Consider the following 20,497-nt stretch of genomic DNA (forward strand, 5'->3'; position numbering starts at 1 on the left):
AGGAAGCGGCCTCCTGCGCCCGGTCTTCGCCGGCCGTTCTGGCCCTCACGCGGCCGCTCCGGGTGGGAGCCGGCGCCGAGCGCCGGGCCGCTGAAGGTCGGTGGGGACGGCGGTGTGGAGCGCTCTCCCTGTGCGGAGCAGCTGCTTTCCCCCTGCCCCCCAGCACCCCCGCGGCCCGAGCCCTTGCCCTCTGCCCCCGCGCCCCTGTTGCCGACCCCCTGCGCCCCTGCTCCCGGCCCTCACTCCTGCTCCCTAAGCTTCGCTTGCTGCGCGCGCTTTGCCCTATCCTCACGCTTGGCCCGCGTCCGTGGTTCCGCTCCTTCATCCCCAGTGGTCCCTCCGTGGGAGGCAGGGTGTTTTTTGCTCCCCTGGATTTCTTCTCTCTCACGGCGCATCTCTAGGTGGGCTCCTTTTCCACGCTCCTCCCCTCACCGACCGGGCTTCTTACTCTGCCACCTCTGTAATTTCTTCCTGGGCTCTTCTCATTTTTTCCTTTCCGGACTTCATCTTCGTTCTTGGATGTTAGTTACTGACTGTGCGCTTTGCTTTAGCATCGCTCTGCGCTAGAGTTCATTCTGTGTCCCCCTCACTCCTTGAATCCTTACCTCTCTTGGTACCCTCCGTCATCGCTTTACTTCTGGTGGCCTTCCGTCTTTTTCCATCCTGATCCATTTCTACTCTCTAATCTTGACCTTTTTTCTCTCTAAAACTGTTGTTGTTTTCCTTTTGCATGGGTCGAGCCTCTTAACTCCAGTACGTTTTACTTTTTGGTAAATCTCTGAAAAGTACTAGTGTCTTTTACTTTCTACCTAAACTAGGTATCTACTCAGTATACCTAGTTCAGTTTCCAGTTTAATAGTCTCTTCATTTTCTTTTTTCACTGACTAGACGTATCATCAAAAGAGTGACAGTAGCAATAACCTGTTACCCTTAGTGATCAAAGCTTTAATTTTTAAGAATTATGTTTACCTGACATGTCAACGGAAGCAACTTTGGGATATACTTGATGAAATCATAAAGGCTGACCTCCAAACATAAGGTTAAATTTTGGAGATTTTATTGTCCTCTAGGAATATGGTTGTCCAAGAACTAGTCTTAAATGAAATTTAACAATTTGAGATTTTATACAATTGCTTTTGCAATTGATTGCATCATTTTCTTGATGGTCTCTGTTCTCTGTAATAAATGCATGCAGTTTTTACTGACTTAAAGAATTAGTGTGCCTACTAAAGGAGAAATATGTGAGGACAGAAATATTCAGTTTTTGAATTGGGAAAAAAAGACTTTCCAAACAGTTGTGGAGGGTTTTTTCCTCCATTTCATTGTGATCAAGATTTGGCTTACCAAAAAACTCTCCATGTAAATAATGTCGTAGTATCTTATTTTAACGGCATTTGCTGAAGCATTTACTCTCAGTGAAGTTTGCCTTTTTTCCAGGGTCGAAGATCAACTGGATTATGCACTTCATTCTGGAATCTCAAAGCAGTCCACAAACAGTAAATTCTTCCTTACATTGTCTATGTCAGGTAGGAATTAAACTTTTCTGTTTCTGTTGTACAGAAGGGAAGCACCAAGACAATAAAAGTGTAGTTCCTTACTTGAAGTCATAGTAAAGGTAAAAGCAGAAGACACTGTTTAGGATCTGATGTCATGAAACCACACTTCTTTTGGAAGAACTCGCAGTTATCACATATGATAGGAGGTGATGAACTCCTCAGCTTTTAAGATTTTTAAAAAATGATTTTTCCAGAGTTCTGGTTGTGGCTCAGCAGTTAACGAATCTGACTAGCATCCATGAGGACACAGGTTCAATCCCTGGCCTTGCTTAGTGGGTTATGGATCCTGCGTTGCTGTGAGCTGTGGTGTAGGTCACAGACAAGGCTTGGATCTGATGTTGCTGTGGTGTAGGCCAGCAGCTACAGCTCCCATTTGACCCCTAGCCTGGGAACCTCATGTGCTGAGGGTGTGGCTCTAAAAGGCAAAAAAAAAAAAAAAAGAAAAAGAAAAAGATTTTTCCAATGCAAATAGAGATAACTGCTGCTTCTGAAGGAAGCCTTCCCATATTTCAAAGGCAAGTCTTTCTGTTTCTTGGTAACTATTCATTAAAAGTAAACGTGAAAATATTCTTGTGGGTATTTATAGTAAATCGATTTTGTGCTCTTAGAAATTAAAATAAAGACTCATGGTAGACAGCAGGCACAGGACTGTAAGTCAGAAAATCTAAACTATTATAACTCATGACATCAGTTTGTAGAAGTCACTTAACCTCTGTACCTCAGATATCTCTACCTATTATATGTAGAGACATTAAACACATAATTTATGTATACATAATACATATACCTATTATATGTATTATATGTGGGTAAAAAGGTGGCTACCACTAATCTTTCAAAAGCAAAGTAAGCCCTAATCATTTAAACATGCTTAAGGCCGCCACAGACAAAAATTACCATATAAACACTTAATTTTAATCTCTCTGAGACTGTTGTGAGAATGTAATTGAATGTTTAAATTCCAGATCACTGCAATTTAGACTTTTTTAATTTCAGACTTTGAAAAGTTTAGTAGGGTGTGCGTGAACTATGTAGTAGCTTAGATTAATGTTCACATAGTGAAACAGACACTGCAGCATTCAGTATGTTTGCCAGAATTTGACACTGAAAATATGAGAGTTACACAGTCTTTGGTTACTTCCATAAATTTCTGTTGTCTTATATTTTTATCTTTATTTGCTGTAGATATAGACCCTTGAGAGTGGAGGATTCTTTAGGGGATGGAAAGGGCAAGGATTTCCTTTGCTTTGATTCTAAGAATTAAGGAAATGCTTAGAATCCCTTTTTTTTTTTAGGCAAAATGAGTTTTGTGATATGCTCACATGTATATTTAAATAAATGGATGGAAGTGGGAGCATATAGATCTGAAGTGAGTAGTATTGTGTTTTTTTTTTTTTTTTTTTCTTGAGTTGTCAGGAAGAAGGATAAAAATGAATATGAATAAGAAGCAGAGTGATAACAGAAGAGAGCATTCCTAATGGGATGCTTAGGAAAGCAGAAATTGTTAGGCAGGTCTAGATTTTTCAGAATAGATTGAAACAACTTCATAGTGGGTTTTACCATTTTATTTTTAAAGATTGCCCTTTTTAAACAGCTGCATACTTGGTTATCAATGATGTACTAAATTTAAAAAAGAGCCATTTTTTTCTTAATAGAAATATAAAAGTTTCAAGTTTTTTTTTGACCCAGGAATTACAAATATTTCCATGTGAGAAAACTGAGACTTAGGGAGCCTGAATTAGAATTCAGGTCTGTCTGTTACCAAAATTCGTGGTATATTAAAGAAAGCAAGAAAGCATAAGCTGTGAAGAAAACATTGTTTCTTTGAATATTTTTCAGAGAGAGGATTATACTTTCTGTTTTGGTTCTGAGCTTTGTTCTTCGTTGAGATAACTAGTAAGGTGAAATATTTTCAGGGATAGTGGACAGATCCCTGAATTGGGTAATAGATAATGACTGTGGTTCTTTCTAAATTTCTTCTTATGTTAAAAAGAGAAACTAGTTTTTGGCACTTTGGACTATTCCAGGGTTTTTAAGGTATTTAACATGACACATTAGAAGACATTCTGTATTATGTTACTAGCATATTTGTTTTGTGGCATATACAACTGAAAAGTTTATATGAAGTACTTTTAATTAATTAAATCCTATTTTCCATGAAATATCAGAAGAAGCTTTTACTGGAGCTCCCGCTATGGCACAGACTTATGCATCTGTGGCATAGGTCACAGCTGTGGCTCAGATATGATCCCTGACCCAGGAACTTACATATGCTGCAGGTTCAGCCCACCAAAAAATTATTATTTTTTTTTTACTAAGTGTCGTATAATGAGCAATAAAAGTTCTTTCTGGATTTCTTTACTTCATTCATGTAGTAAGTCAACCATTGAAATACTCTTAGAAGTTATTAACATTCTTTCTAATTATGTTTTAAAATTATTTTTCTATGGATTTGCTGTCATTTTAATGCAGTTATCCAAAATTACCAATGTTCAGAGAGTACTTCTTAATCTAAGTTCCAGTTCTAAGATGAGTAATAAGGTATTTCCCTTTTATTAGACTACAACTGTTTAAAACCATATTTTAAAGAAATTAGAAGGTAACAATGCCTTTAAATTTCAGAGTTTGTATTTGTGGATGTGAGGAATTTTAAGATTTCATGATTAGGGAATAATGTTAGTTACATGGAAAATTGAATAAAGTTAATTTATCAAATGAATTTTTCATTAATATTGCACTCTGATTTCAGCTTTTCTTTTAGTAGGGGCATATTTATTTCATGGCCTGATGAGTATTACGATCTATTTTCTCTAATAGTTAAAGTGTGGACTTTAGAATTATACAAATTTAAGTATAGGCCATGAAGTTAGACACATTTGAGGTTTTTTTCCTTTTTCCATTGTTTTTTAACTGTGTGACCTTGGGTAAGTTATGTAAACTTTTTACTCCTTAGTTTCTTTACCTGTAAAATGGAGTAATAATAGCTCTTTCAGATTCTTATGAGAAGTAGATGAAGTAACATTAAGCTACAGGTATAATAATAAGTGTTCCAGAAAGTTTCGATTGTCTATATTTGGTTTGTATTTGATATTGCTATTTGGTCTATATTTGGTATCAACAGGACAGCATATAGATTTTCAAAATATAGTTTGTCTACCAAGTTATTTCACTTACGTTTCTTTTGAAAGAACTCCCTTTTACTCTCTTCCCAGAAGAGAAGAACTTAGTACTCTATTCTCTTCTTAACTATTCCTATAATTTGTGTAGTATGGTATATGGCTGGCCCTCAGGAGTTCATTCTGATGAGTGGTGAGTTGCAGCAAGAGGTTCTCAACCAGTGATTTCCCTTACTTTGTGCGTCCCCTCTACTCTAGTGATTCTATTATCTCGTCTTCATTGTGAATCACTTTTTGAAATGACAGATGCTACTGATGAAAGGGTGTTGTGTGTGTAAATAATTGTGAAGGCATAATAAAGAAGGTTAAAAGCCATCTCAGTGGTGGTGATCTTCAGAGTCAGGAGAGTGCCAGGTGGCTTGGCTGTTTTAGAGTAGGATATATCCAGTGATTTGGCATGTTTAGCTCCTGAAAGAAGGACCTTACAAAACTGGGCAGGGTGTCAAGGCCTCAGCCATTCCAAAAAGGAACTGGATGAAAATCAAGAAATAAAACCATAGGTCAGATATTTAGACTGAACCAGCCAACACAGACTTAACCAACTTAGGAGGCCAGAATTATACCAGCAGGGTTGGAGGTACCAGACTAAGACAGACATCATGGGCTGATTGTTCTCAGTTTATCGCTGTATGGTGTGACTTGGTCACGATTAGCTCAGACTTATGGACCTGACCCTTGTGGACTGGAGTTCTGCTATGCCCCAAGTGAGTAATACTTAGGTAAGGTGGCATCTTTCCCAAGAGACTCATCTCCCTAATCTTTTATTATTCACAAGGTTATGAGGATAGCATTCTGAAGGTTTATAGGGGTGCCCCTGTTTGGAACTTCATGCTCGTTCCTTGGAAAAAGGCCCAAGAAAATGGACCCCAAATTGACTAACCTAGTATTAAATGAATTCAGTTAACCTCCTTCTAGATTGGAGGATTCCTTTGTTCCCATGATATTCCTGTTTAACATACTTAAATTTAACTGTACATGTTAGATGCCCTTCCCTCCCTTAGTCCCAGATCCCCGATGTCAGTCTGATTCCCCAGATATCTGTCATACAATGAGCCCCTCATCTAGTTGGGCTTGAATTTGATGTTCCTTCATTTGGTATCTGTTCCTGTGTGTCTGTCATAATGTGAGCATCTCACTACATTGAGTGAACATTTAAAGTTGTGTATATTTTTGTACACTATGGCCCCTAAATGCAATTTTACTACATTATCTAGTGTTCATCTGAAGAAACAGTGAATTTTTTCCTAAAGCTAGAAGAAAAAGTGAATGTGTTTTACTCATTGAGAAGTCATTTGTTGATTGCCAACATGGAGCCTTTCAAAGAGTAAGTCAGTCTGTAGCTGATTTTTGCCTTTCGTGGTATCTTTAGTACCTCACTTCTGCATACAATTGGGCATCATTATTTGGTAGTATTACAGCTCTGAACCCATTTGTCCCATGGTTGCTAATTTAGGAATAGAATTCAGAAGCTGAAACTGTTGGCTCCATGATTGTTAGAAGTGGTCCCTTTCTTGGGTTGACAGAGTGTCTAGAATCTCCAGTTTGTTCAACCTCTTTACCTTTAGGAGAAAGAACATTGTCAGGACATCTGTTTTGGGTCCATAGTTCAAGAGTCAAGGCTGTTAGTCTTTGATTTCTCCAAGAAGATCTGGACATCCCCTGTGGTCTCCAGTCTATTTTAAGGGATCTCTGAACTGTGCCTTTTAGTTTTAGATTATTTCTGTGTTCTCTTTTAGGTTTCTGAAACACTCAAAAATTCAGACTGAGATCAGAATGGTTAGCTATTGTTTAGGATCTCTGTGGGTGGTGCAGGAGCATCTCACACATTTTTTCAGATGTCCACACCTGGACTCCCTTTTGTGGATATTGGAGTCTTAGCTCATCTGATGAGAATGAGCATCCCTCTAGCATGAGAAGCTAGGCCCAGTGTTCATCACCCAGTGCTTTTTCTGGGGCAGTTACTATGCACTCAAGCAGTTAAGGATATGGCTTGTCATTCCGAGACTCTGATGTCCAGTAGAAATACGTGAGATAAGTGTAAATAAACGTTTTCTAGGAGTTACATTTTAAAAAATAAACTGATAAAATTAATTTTGTAGTATATTTTATTTTATCAAACATATCCAAAATATTATTTCAAGATGTGATCAATATAAAAAATTATTGAGATATTTACATTCTTTTTTTGTACCAAGTCTTTTCTAAGTGTGTACTTTACATTTACAGCATATTCCAATTAGTATACTACATTCTTAATAGTTAAAGCAAAATACAGTCCTCTCCAAACAATAAGGTTATGTTTAATATTTGCACTGCTTCAGTGTTTGGAAGTAAATGTAAATGGATTAAAAGTTAAAAATTCAGTTCTCAGTCACACTAGTCGCCTTTTTGATGGTTCAATAGCCACGTGTAGCTAGTGGCCACCATGTGGGACAGAACAGCTATCGAGGACCGAGGGTGTCTTTCAGGGAGTTCCCTTCAAGGCTCAGCAGTTAATGAACCCGACTAGGATCCATGATGATTCGGGTTTGATCCCCGGCCTCACTCAGTGGGTTAAGGATCCGGCATTGCCATGAGCTGTGGTGTAGGTCACACTCAGCTTGGATCCTGCTTGCTGTGGCTGTGGTGTAGACTGGCAGCCATAGCTCCAATTCAACCCCTACCCTGGGAGCTTCATATGTTGCGGGTGTGGCCCTAAAAAGCAAAAAAAAAAAAAAAAAAAAAAAAGTGTCTTTCAGATTAATAGGAACTTTGTTTCTTTGAGAGTTGGCTGACTTTTCCTGAGATATTTACAAGGGGTTGTCAGATTGTTCTCCTTGTCAGTTTGGATTATCAGAGAAATCCCTCCTTACATCTGAGAACCCTTCCGGTGTAAGTTTCTCATTTAGTATGAGAAGCAGTTCCTGTTTGAGGGAGGTTCCCTGTGATGTCTTTGGATTGAGGTTTGTACTTTACTCAGCTAAGTTCTTTCTTAAGAACTAAGAAATGGCCCAGGCAGGAGCTCTTCTTGAACAGACCTCTCAAATTGTTCTGTTTAGGCTACTTTGCCAGGGCTAGGAGAACAGAATGAATGAACAATCTCAGGTAAGTCAGGGTCCCATAGCTTCAGAGGCTTGGGTGAAAGTGACACATCTGAGCTCTCTAACAAACTGTGCAAGAGGGCCATGAAACTCAACAGATTCTGTGGTGCAGAGTTCCTAGATAAAAGGAAAGAAGTCCTTTCTCCAGCTTCTTTCATTCTTAAGAGAGGGCAAGCCAGGATTTCCCTGTTTCATGAAAGAGCCTTTGCCTGATGCACTGAGTAGCATGAGAATCTGTGTAAGTCAGAGATTGCAAGCTTTGAAGAATTTGCTGTGTAGATGAATTGGATTTTAACTACACGAGTTTTTTTTGCTTTTTGTTTTTTTTTTTTTTTTTTTTTTTTTTTTGCTTTTTAGGGCCACACCCACAGCATATGGAGGTTCCCAGGCTAGGGGTCCATTTGGAGCTACAGCTGCCAGCCTACGCCACAGCCATGGCAACGCAGGATCCGAGCCATGTCTGAGACCTACACCACACCTCACGGCAATGCCAGATCGTTAACCCACTGAGTGAGGCCAGGGATCGAACCTACAACCTCATGGCTACTAGTTGGATTCATTTCCACTGTGCCACAACAGGAACTCCTGTATTTGTTTTTTTGTTAGTTTGGGGTTTTTTTTGGGTCCTTCAGAGCTGCACCTGCAGCATATGGAGGTTCCCAGGCTAGGGGTCTAACTGGAGCTGTAGCCTACGCCAGAGCCACAGCAACTTGGGATCCGAGCTGCATCTGTGACCTACACCACAATTCACAGCAATGCTGGATTCTTAACCAAGTGAGCAAGGCCAGGGATCGAACCCGCATCCTCATGGATACTAGTTGGATTCATTAACCACTGAGCCACGACGGGAATTCCTCCTGTATTTGTTTTTAAATTATTTGGCAGCATCTAAAATTTAGGAGATTTCACTTTTAGGGAAAAAAATTTTCAATTTCTACTTGAATATTTAGAAGCCTCTGATCATTCTGGCCCAGCAAGGATTGTCTGGAGCTGAGTAGCAGTTGCTCCCTATGCTGGAAAAGACCAGTTTGTGAGAAGAGGATCAGACTGATTCCCTTTGACTCCGAAAGTCCTCTGAATTTTTCTTTCCTTTCTCTTTTGCCTGCTCTCCTTTTCCTTTAGTCTTTTGACCTTTGAATTTTTTCTTCTACCAAGATATAAAAATAAAAATATTTTTTTGTTTTTTAGGGGAGAATGAAAAGTAGATTTATTAGTAGTATTCTGTGTATGTCTATATATGTATGTTTTTATTAGGGAATAATCAGTGAAAAGGGATGAAATTGAGGAGAGTTAGGCAGCAACAAAGAACAAAAAGCACAGCAGGATATGAGAGGAAAAGAAAAGGAAATTGCTAACAGACCTTGGACTTATACTGGTAAAGGAATTTTATCCTAAAAGTTTATTCATGCATGTCTGTTTTCAGCATATCAGTATAATAATTCCTTTCTTCAAGTCTGTAGGATTTAAATAGGAGAAAAATAATAATAGTTAATATTTATGGAATACTTAATTTATTAAGTGATCCTTATATCTTAAATTAAGTGTCTGCTGTGTATCAGGCAATGGGGACACAGCAGTGAATAGAGTAGTTAGAATTTCCTGCCTTCATGAAGTTTACATCTTACTGGGAGAAATAAGAAAGACTAATAAGTAAAATCTTTAGTTTCTTAGATGGAGATTAGTACTGAGAAAAAAATAAGGAAGAAGGAGATAGGGTGTGTCAGGAGAGTAGAGTTACTATTTTAGCCTATTTGAGAAGTTAACATCTGAACTGAGACTAGAAGGAAGGAAAGGAGTGAGTTATGTGGATTTTGGGGAGAGAAGAGTATTTTGTGGAAGCGGTGCAAATACCCTAAAGCAGGAATCTGGCTTGTTTGAGGAATAGCAAGGAAACGGTGTGATTTGGAGTAGGCAAACTGGTAGGAGATGAAGTCAGAGAAGCTTTGGAAGATACATATTCTATTAGGTAGTCATATAGGCCATTGCAAGCAGTACTGCTGAACATGGTGTGAAGCCGTTGAGGGTTTGGAGCAGACAAGAGAGAGATGATTTGAATTATTTTCTAATATGTATTACTATTATATAACATTGTGTATTACATGACCATAACATATAATATGAAATTATAATTAATATGATATATAATATAAAGGATCATCTGGTTGTTGCTTTGAAATTAGCCTTAAAGGGGGGATATATTATCTAGAGTATAGGTTAGGTGCAGTTGCTGTAACAAAGTTATAAGACATAAACATCTGAGCAGTCTAGATAAATTCATCATCTGTGCTCTGTGAAACCATTCCAGAATTCAGAATCTTTCCATCTTTTTGCTTTATCATTCTTGAAGGTTTTGTGTCTGGTCAATACTAGGTCACTATTTTTTTTTTTTTTTTTTTGGTCTTTTTGCTATTTCTTTGGGCCGCTTCTGCGGCATATGGAGGTTCCCAGCTAGGGGTCTAATCGGAGCTGTAGCCGCTGGCCTATGCCAGAGCCACAACAACATGGGATCCGAGCCACGTCTGCAACCTACACCACAGCTCACGGCAACGCCGGATCGTTAACCCACTGAGCAAGGGCAGGGACCGAACCCGCAACCTCATGGTTCCTAGTCGGATTCGTTAACCACTGTGCCACGACGGGAACTCCCTACTGCGCCACGACGGGAACTCCTGGGTCACTATTAAGAAGATATTCCAGCCTGTAAAAAAGAGAATCAGTGAAGTCTAGGGCAAAGAATTTCCTTTTAAACAAATGAGGCAGACATTGCATATATTGCTTCAGTTTACAATCCACGCAGAGGATCACTTGGCCACGCTTGCTAGAAGGTAGTTGGGAAGTATAGTCTTAGGCTAGATGACTGTTTGGCAAGGAAGAAGAAAACAGAAATGATGAGTAGTCTGCCACAGTCTTCCTATTTGGCTACCTAGATATCCATGTGTATCCTTCATCCTACTTGTTGAAAACACTCCGGCTCCCTTCCCCAAAGTGCCATTCTCTTGTTGCAATAATCCAGTTGAGAGATTAGTACTTTCCGTCAGATCCACAAGTCCACTGACCTATAGACAAAACAGTTATTTGTTTCTCCCTCAATTCTTGCACATACACCCAACTTGGAGTAGTAGATCAGAAACAAGAAAAGAGTAATAAAATTTTCCATTTGGACAAGCAAACAGTGAAAGATACATGGTGGTCTCTGGTTGAGAGTAATACTAGGAAGGAATGGTTAAGGGTCCTTTGCCTTGGCAGTGGAGTTGCAACTAACATGCTTAGTTCTGCTTTCTGGTGAGAATGCATGTGTTTATGTTCTATGACCCCTGTCTTTGCTCTCTGGGTGTTTCTTCCTCAAATTAACCTCTCTGATCACGTCTGGAGTTGGTATTGAATGTTTTTCCACTTTGAGGGATATGTAGTTTTCATAGTCAGCTCCCTCTTACTACAGGCTTGCCATCCTGCAGGTTATATAGTCAAATTCATTTCTCTTAGAAGTATAGTAGGATTCTTTTATATTTGTCTCCGTTCAGTTCTGTGTGCCAGTGACAATAGCAAAACTCTTTTCTGGTGTAGTTTGTTTGTTTACTTAATGGCCACATCTGTGGCATATGGAAGTTCCCAACACTGGACTGGGGATTGAACCCAAGCCTCTGCAGTGACCCAAGCTGCTGCAGTCAGATTTTTAACCCACTGCATTACAGCGGGAACTCCCCTGGTGTAGTTCTTAAGCCTGCCTTATTTATTGCCCTCAATGCAATCTTCCACCACTTTCTCTCATTTTAATGGCCACTGTCTTAAAGTAAAAACAGCAGGTTCTGATGGGTTGGCAGTACCCTAAGGTAATCTTAGTCACAGGGCTGCCTTCCTTCCTTTCATCAAGAAGTCTTAAAAGTTATGTGGAAAATTCCATTGATAATTTGATAGAAGTTTCATTGAAGCTGTAGATTGTCTTGGGTAGTGTAGTCATTTTGACATTGATTCTTCTAGTCCAAGAATGAGGTATATCTTTCCATTTGTTTGTATTGGCTTCGGTTTCTTTCAACCCCATCTTAAGAGTTTTCAGAGTACAGGGCTTTTTTTACCTCCTTAGGTAGGTTTATTCCTAGGTATTTTATTCTTTTTGGTGAGATGGTAAATGGGATTGTTTCCTTAATTTCTCTTTCTATTCTTTCGTTGTTAGTGTATAGGAATGCATGGGATTTCTGTGTGCTAATTTTGTATGCTACAACTTTACTGAATTCAGTGATGAGTTCTAGTAGTTTTCTGGTAGCATATTTGGGTTTTCTAGAACAAAAAAATTTAAGATTTGTATGGAAACACAAAAGACCCCAAATAGCCAAAACAGTCCTGAGACAAGAGCAGAGCTGGAGGAATCATGCTCCCTGTCTTCAGACTATACTACAAAGTTACAGTAATCAAAACAGTGTGTTACTAGCACAGAAATAGACACATAGATCAATGGAACTGGACAAAAAGCCCAGAAATAAACCCCCACACCCATGAGCACTTTTTTTACAACAAAGGAGGCAAGAATACACAGTGGGGGAAAGGCAGTCTTTTTAGTAAGTGGTACTAGGAAAACTGAACAGCTACATGTAAAAGAATGAAATTAGAACATTCTTTAACACCACACAGAAATAAAATAGATTAAATACCTAAATCTAAAACTAGATACTATAAAACTCCTAGAGGAAAACATAAGCAGAACACTCAATGACATAAATCACAGCAATATCTTTTTGGATCTACCTCCTAAAGTAATGGAAATAAAAACAAAAATAAACAAATAAGACCTAATTAAACTTAAAAGCTTTTGTATAACAAGGGAAACCATAAACAAAACAAAAAGACAACCAACAGAATGAGAAAACAGTATTTCTAAACTATGTGACTGACAAGGGATTAATCTTCAAAGTATACAAACAGCTCACACAACTCAACAACAGAAAAACAAGCAACCTAATCAAAAAATGGGCAGAAGACTTAAATAGACATTTCTCCAAAGAAGACAGACAGATAACCGACAGGCACATGAAGAGATGCTCCACATCACTAAATATTAGAAAAATACAAATCAAAACTAGAATGAGCTATCACCTCACACTTGTCAGAATGGTCATCATCAAAAATAATAAATGCTGGAGAGGGCGTGAAGAAAGGGGACACTTCTACACTGATGATGAAAATGTAAATTGATACAACCATTGCGGGGAACAGTATGGAGGTTCCTTAAAAAACTAAAAATAGAACTATCATATAATCCAGCGATTCCACTCCTAGGCACTATATATAAAATAAACACCAGGGACCTTACTGTATATAGCATAGCACAGGGAAATATATTCAGTATCTTGTAATAACCTATAATAGAAAAGAATCTGAGAAAGAATACATATGTATAACTGAATCACTTTACTGTGCAACTGAAACTAATACAAGATTGTAAATCAACTGTATTTTAATGAAAAGGTTTTTTTAAAATAAAGAAGTCTTAATAGGAGTCCTTTGAGAAAAGTACTCATATCTTATCTCCTGATAATGCAAATATTGAAGTAGTTGACTGCAGGGACTAACATTTCTATTTCCTGTTTCTTTCCATCTTTGCTTGCAAACTGGCCAGTTCTTGCCAGAGTAAATGCATCAGAGAACTACTGACACACATGAATGTTGTTCTTTTCATCTATTTTCCCTAAAGTTCTGTGCTTTTTGTGGGTACCTAGTTCTGTAAGTTATTATAGGCAACAGTTTATCAAATGTTTTGCTCCTATATAACAAGGGTCACCATTATTCTGGTAGTATTTGTTTCCCTGTTGCCTGCTACCCAAATACTAAGGCAGAGCCAGGTATTTTAGGATTTTGATATGGAAGTATTCTAATTCTGATATTAATTTCTGTGTTAAGAAAAAGGCTGCTGTAATAGGGATCCAAAAATTTAAATGGCTTAAATGAGAAAAATGCTTATTTCTTCCCCAGATAACAGGCCTAGTTATTTAGGTGCTAGGGATGCTATCTGTGTTCCATAAAGGAAATAAAGACACGAGAGGGATAACTACTAAAATGTTGGATCTGGGCATCAAATCCTAAGCCTGTGTTTTAGCCATTGTGCTGTACTTACATGTATTTATCTCTTCCTGGTGGCTGGTGAGCTCTTTGAAATATCAGCAGCTCAGCTATACCTTGACTTATTGCTCTTCCTAGCTTGAGCTCTTTGAAATATCAGCAACTTAGCTATACCTTGACTTATTGCTCTTCCTAGCTTATAGTAAGTGTTCAGTAAACGTTTGGATGAATGAGTATCTGCTTTATGTCTGAGTAAGTTAAGGCACAGAAACTTAACCAAACTTGATGAACAGAACTAGAACATAATCTAAACCCGGCACACAAGAATAGATGTATTCTAATAAATGTGGAGAAGCTGTCTTAGAGAAGAGGCTATTTCTGTGCAATGGGGAATATCTTATATAAAGGTTTTGATCTCCTTAAAATTACTTACTGTAAAATCTTTTGATATGATTATTAAAGTTTAAAATATTAATTATGGAAGGTGGTAAATTCAACATCTGTATGATGGTAAGAAGGAAAAAAAATCTGTGAAGAGTGAATGTGATTTTTTTTTTTTTTTTGCTTTTTAGGGCCGTGCACCTGCACCATATGGGAGTTCCCAGGCTACGGGTCCAATCCACAGCTGGCCACATCCACAGCCACAGCAACTCAGGATCCAAGCCACATCTGTGACGTACTCCACAGCTCATGGCAACACCAGATCCTTAACCCACTGAGCAAGGCCAGAAATCGAACATGCACCCTCACAGATCTAGTCAGGTTCATTAACTGCTGAGCCACGAAGGGAACTCCCGAGTGAATGTGATCTTTATTCTAATATTTTTGGTACCTAAAATAATTATATCAAGGGCAAAAATTTTTAACTTAAGCTGTAAGTATTTGAAGTGTGGAAGAAAAACTATCCAGAGCATGTCCATGTAACCTTTTTTGTCAGAATATTTTAAATAGCTCATAGCATATGTTTGTGTATACACACGTACACACACACATTTCATATATCTATATATGCGTGTGTGTATATATATCTGTGTATATGAGTGTGTGTGTGAAGTTTCAGAAATCACTCTATCGAGGAAGTTACATATTTTAAAAAGCTTTTACATCTTACAAATTAATAAGCTTATATTGTTCTGGGTATTCGTGAAGATTGTTTCTAAACTACTGAACTAAGAAAGTATTCCTGTGTTGGAGTTCCTGGCATGGCTCAGTGGTTAATGAATCTTACTAAGACCCATGAGGATGCAGGTTCGATCCCTGGCCATGCTCAGTAAAGTGGGTTAAAGGAGCTGTGAGCTGTGGTGTAGGTCGAAGATGTGGTTCAGATCTGGCGTGGCTGTGGCTGTGGTATAGGCCGGCGTCTGTAGCTCCTATTCAACACCTAGCCTGGGAACCTACATGTGCCGCAGGCGCAGCCCTAAAAAGCAAAAAAAAAAAAAAAAAAAAAAAAAGGACTCCTGTGTTTATTATTGTATTTTGAAGTGCATGCAAGTGAATCATCACAAAGATGTAATGGTAAATGTTGATTTGTGAAACTGTAAATGAAAACAAATCACCAAAACTTATCTCTAAGCCTTTGGAGGATACAGATCTTTTAGATAAAAGAATTAAGTAACTCTTGAAGTATAGGTTTCCTTAAAATGGACTTTCTATGACTGCTTTTTTTGTTTAAGATGTTATTTTTTCTTTCTCATAGGGGGAACAATATTTTTTTAGCAAGTATCACTGACTGGAAGTACAACATTGGTTATTTAATAATATTAAAATGAAGTTTTGATCAGCAGAGGTAAGAATATGGCATTTCTTTTGTATTTAATTCATAATAGATCAATATATTTGCCAAATTTCTATGAAGAACTAGTTTAAGAATTGTGAAGGGTCTGAGAGTTTATAACACTTTCAATATAACAAGTTAGTCTGTGTCATGGATATGGGCAGAAGAGGTGAGACTTCTGGCTCAGAGAAAAGGATGGTTTATAATGCACAGCGTTAGTAGTAGCTAGAGTATGAGGCAGCCTGAGGAAGAGCAGGTTGTGTTACAGGAGAGGAACCCTGAATTGAAGGAACCCAAATATTTTATGATGGGTGATAAGCCTGCCTCACTTATGCCTCCTTGATCTCTATTACACAGGATAGTAAACAGATCTGCCCTTAATTCCAGGGTCTCCCAATACTATTTTATGTATTATAGATAAAGTCAACAGTTACTTTTAGAGATTTTCTGTATTATTTATTATCACATAGTTGTAATGAAGGCAAGCAAATCTTAGAAAAAGCATTCAACAGGCATAGCTGGTAGAGAATGCTATTTAGTATTTCATTAGTAAGTATATTTAGTAAGTACAGATTCTGGTGCTATACATTTGGGTTACGCTAAGTTAGGAACACTGAACTACCTTGTTTCATTTTTATTTCCTGCCTATGTGGCATACTCTGAAATATGTTTAATATTAGTGTTTTTGTAAGTTGGCATTTTTGTTGTTGTGCTTCATATGTTTTTTTTCCTTTTCTTTAACCAAGGTGCTGTTGCCAGATTTGTCTTCTGAGTATCAATTAAAAATGACAGAAGTTCAAGCAATGGTAGAATTCTCCGTGGAGCTAAACAAGTTCTACAATGTGGATTTATTTCAAAGAGGGTTTGTATTTTAATGTGAAAATTATATATTTTGCTTAAGATAAATTGTACAGTTTTCATTTAAATTTAATTGGATACTTTTGTTCCAGCATATATAAGGAAAATAATGAGCTATATTCAAGTAGTTTTTTTGGGTTTTTTTTTTTTTTGTCTTTTTAGGGCCACACCCGCGGCATGTGGAGGTTCCCAGGCTAGGGGTCTATTTGGAGCTATAGCCGCTGGCCTATGCCACAGCCACATCCCTGCAGGATCTGAGCCACGTCTGTGACCTACACCACAGCTCCCGGCAATGCCGGATCCTTAACCCACTGAGCAAGGCCAGGGATCAAACCCGCAACCCCATGGTTTCTAGTCAGATTCGTTTCTGCTGTGCCATGACAGGAACTCCTCAAGTAGTTTTTTTATCAGAGAAATTTTATTTCTAAATAAATATTTGAGAATTAGTCACATGGATTTAATGATAGTGGGGGATATATTTAATATGTGTTTATGAATTTGTACTGAGCATTGAGAGGACTTTAATGAAAATGTATTAAGGTCTGGCCTCTGCTTTTTCCCCGCCTTTTTTGGCCACCTCCCATGTCACCCCACCCCAGAATATGGAATTCCAAGGCCAGGGATCATATCTGAGCTGCAGCTGTGACCTATGCCCCAGCTGGGGTAATGCTGGGTCCTTTAACCCAGTCTGGGGATTGAACCTATATCCAGTGCTCCAGAGACACTGCTGAACCCATTGTGCCACCCCCCATTTTTGCTTTTTAAAAGCTGACATTGTATGGGGAAAGTAGAATGTATATATGCATAGAATAGCTAAGCAAGAATATAAAATGATGAATCTTCTAAAGCTATATCTAGAAGGTGCTCTAGGAATCAGAACAGAAAGAAATCTTTCTGGACTGGTATGTTAGGAAGGACATTATTGAGCAATAGGCTCAAAGTATGGGTAAGATTGATAGGCAAAGGATAGGTGAAAGACCCTTGTAAGTAGGAAAGAGTATCATGACTCACACCTCAGAAACAGACATGAGCATATTATTTCAAAGAGTAATAGGAGATTGGGTATTTTCCAGTAGAGTTGCAGAAGAAAAGATAGTAAAGAAAGGAAAGGATATGTTTGTGAGGGGCTTTTAATGTCTGGAGAAGAGTTGATAGTAGGAATTTGGGTAGACATTGATGGTTTCCAAGTAAGGATGAAATTGTCACTCTTATTACAATCAGCACTTACTGACATGATAAAGAACACGATGATATTAGATGGATGGTCATGTAGGAGAAGTAGAGGATCAGGGAGCAGTGGCACTTGCATAACTCAAGATATAAACCTGAATTTCTGTGCTAGGAATGGTAGTGGTAGGGCTATAACTGAGAGGAGTAGGTAGGATCAGAGAATTTATCTGCTGTTGTTTGTCTTGGTGTTGCCATCTTGTTGATAAAGCAAAATCAGCTGTGCTCTGCTCAGCTCCACATGGTCACTCATTGTCAGTACGACAGCCTGGGCTTGTTCTCATAGTAGAGGCAGAAGTCCAAGGAATATAGCAGAAGATGCAGGGTTCCTTAGATTGTCATATTTGTTACTTCACTACATTCTGATGGCTAATCAAGTTGCAAGGCAAGGCCAGGTCTGGGCTGGTGGCTCTTTGGCAGTAAAAGTTATTTTACAACTTTATGGGTATCCTATATATCTGATATAGTCAATTCCAAGAGCTGAAACCCATGCCTACAGTTGTTTTTTGAGCCATGATTACTCTCTAGATAAATCACTACTATTTGGGGATCAGAATCTTGTGGGATTCTGCTCTTAAACTTACCAGGAGCCCTTATATCAAGATAAGAATGTCTACTTAAACACACCTTAACTCCTTTGGGGATCTTAAGAAAGGGATTTATAGCCATGCCCTTAATTAGATCTTTGTCCATGGCAGCATTTTATTTTGAAAATCTTAAGGGAGACTGGTGGTAAAAAGCAGTTTTATTTTCCAACCCAGGAAGTCCTAGTTCCTCTCTCTTTCCTCTAGATTCTGCTTGTACAACCAGGTCTTTCTTTACCTCATCTCTTTTTTGCAGAACCTTATTATACTTGGCTAGGAACTACCAGGTGACATTCTGCGTGGAAATTAGCTTGCTCAAGTCCAAAAGTTCCTAGGTACAATGTCCAACTTCTTCTAGGTTATTGTTCAAAAGCTTATTTAGCAAAAGTTTCTCACTACAAAACATGCACTTTTAAAAGTCTTTTCTAGTTTCCTCATTATTTTTCTTGCCTCTATAACTTTAACTGTTATTTTGGTCTTAAAGTCAGTGCCACAATTTCAGCATTAGTTATTTATTGCCAGGATAATGCAGCTAATGACAAACAGAAAGCCTCAGTAGCATCACAGCAGTAAACATTTAGTTTTGTTCACAAATCTGTGTATCAGTAGAATGATTCTACTGATCCATGCTGACTAGGCTACTTAGCTGGGCTTATTTGTGAATTCAGTCAGCTGACAGGGTGCTAGCTGGTGTAGAATGGCCTCACCTGGGTGTGCTCACCTCTGCTTTATCATTTCTCATCCTCCAACTTATTTTCATGGAGGAAGCAGGGTCCAAAGAAAGAAACTGCAAGAAGGCCTTTTAAAACCTAGGCTTGGAACTGGCTCATTGTCATTTCTGCAACATGGTACTGCCCAAACCAAGCTGAAGGCCAGCCCAGACTTAAGGAGTTGGGAGCTACACTCCACTTCTCAATGAGAGTCTCATTGCAAGAGTCATGGATACAGGGATGGCTGAAAAAATTGAGGACATTTAAAAAGTCAGTCTACCACATACTTTAACATCTTTTGGTTTTTGTTATTTTTATCAGGCATTTTGGGGAATAAAGAGTAGGATTTAAATGACCAATTTCATGTGGAGGATGACACAGATAAAAAGCATTAAAAATGTGTATATAGAGGTGTGAATTTGCATGATGTCTAGGATTATTTTGAAATAGCTCAGCTAAGAAAAAGAATTCATATGAATCAAATATGCAAAATCTTTTAATTGGGGAAAATGGGCAGTGGGATATGGATTCACTACTCTGCTTTTTGAAAATTTGGAATTTTTAATAAAGGAATTTAAAAGATAATACTGAAGTTTTAATCACACTGACTTGGACAGTGTCAGTAAAACTGAAATAAGTAATGATATTTACTTGGAACTCAGGATTGGCTCATTTCAGTATTCTGAGTTTTAGTTAAGATATCCACTTGGAGACAGTTCATAAATAATTAGAGGTATAGAAGTGGTGATAAGGACTGGAGTTCTCATGGTGGTTCAGCAGGTTAAGAATCCAGCTATTATCCATGAGGATGCAGGTTTGATCCCTGACCTTGCTTAGTGGGTTAAGGATCTGGCATTGCTGCAAGCTATGGTGTAGGTCACAGATGCAGCTTGGATCTGGCATTGCTGTGGCTCCATAGGCTCCAGCTGCAGCTCTCATTCAACCCATAGCCTGGGAACTTCCAAATGCAGCAGGTGTGGCCCTAAAAAGAAAAAAAAAAAAAAAAAGAACTGGTGATAGGGACTAAGTGTGAACTCTTCTTCCATTTCATTGTCAGCCATCATAAACATAGTATGGAAAATTGTTGCTTTCTTTAATTTTCTTTTTTTAAATTTATTTATTTATTTTTTCCCACTGTACAGCAAGGGGATCAAGTTATCCTTACATGTATACATTTTTTTCCCCCACCCTTTGTTCTGTTGCAGTATGAGTATCTAGACATAGTTCTCAATGCTACTCAGCAGGATCTCCTTGTAAATCTATTCTAAGCTGTGTCTGATAACCCCAAGCACCCGATCCCTCCCACTCCCTCCCTCTCCTGTCAGGCAGCCACAAGTCTTTTTTCCAAGTCCATGATTTTCTTTTCTGTGGAGATGTTCATTTGTGCTGGATATTAGATTCCAGTTATAAGTGATATCATATGGTATTTGCCTTTGTCTTTCTGACTCATTTCACTCAGTATGAGTTTCTCTAGTTCCATC

General features: G+C 38.3%; 1 protein-coding gene across 11 annotated transcripts in view; it reads left to right on the forward strand.

The window, feature by feature from the left end:
- FAM135A (family with sequence similarity 135 member A) overlaps positions 1 to 20,497 on the forward strand; it is a 136,477-nt gene that overhangs the window by 358 nt on the left and 115,622 nt on the right. For all 11 annotated transcript variants that reach the window (XM_005659250.3, XM_013992626.2, XM_003121274.5 and 8 more), the window contains exons 2-4: positions 1,438 to 1,526; positions 15,560 to 15,649; positions 16,384 to 16,499. In XM_005659250.3, the coding sequence (XP_005659307.1) occupies positions 16,423 to 16,499 (77 nt within the window). In that variant the 5' untranslated portion in view covers positions 1,438 to 1,526; positions 15,560 to 15,649; positions 16,384 to 16,422. The remainder of the gene's footprint in view (positions 1 to 1,437; positions 1,527 to 15,559; positions 15,650 to 16,383; positions 16,500 to 20,497) is intronic.

This window comes from Sus scrofa, chromosome 1 (genome assembly GCF_000003025.6).
Source record: "Sus scrofa isolate TJ Tabasco breed Duroc chromosome 1, Sscrofa11.1, whole genome shotgun sequence".
Lineage (NCBI taxonomy): Eukaryota > Metazoa > Chordata > Mammalia > Artiodactyla > Suidae > Sus > Sus scrofa.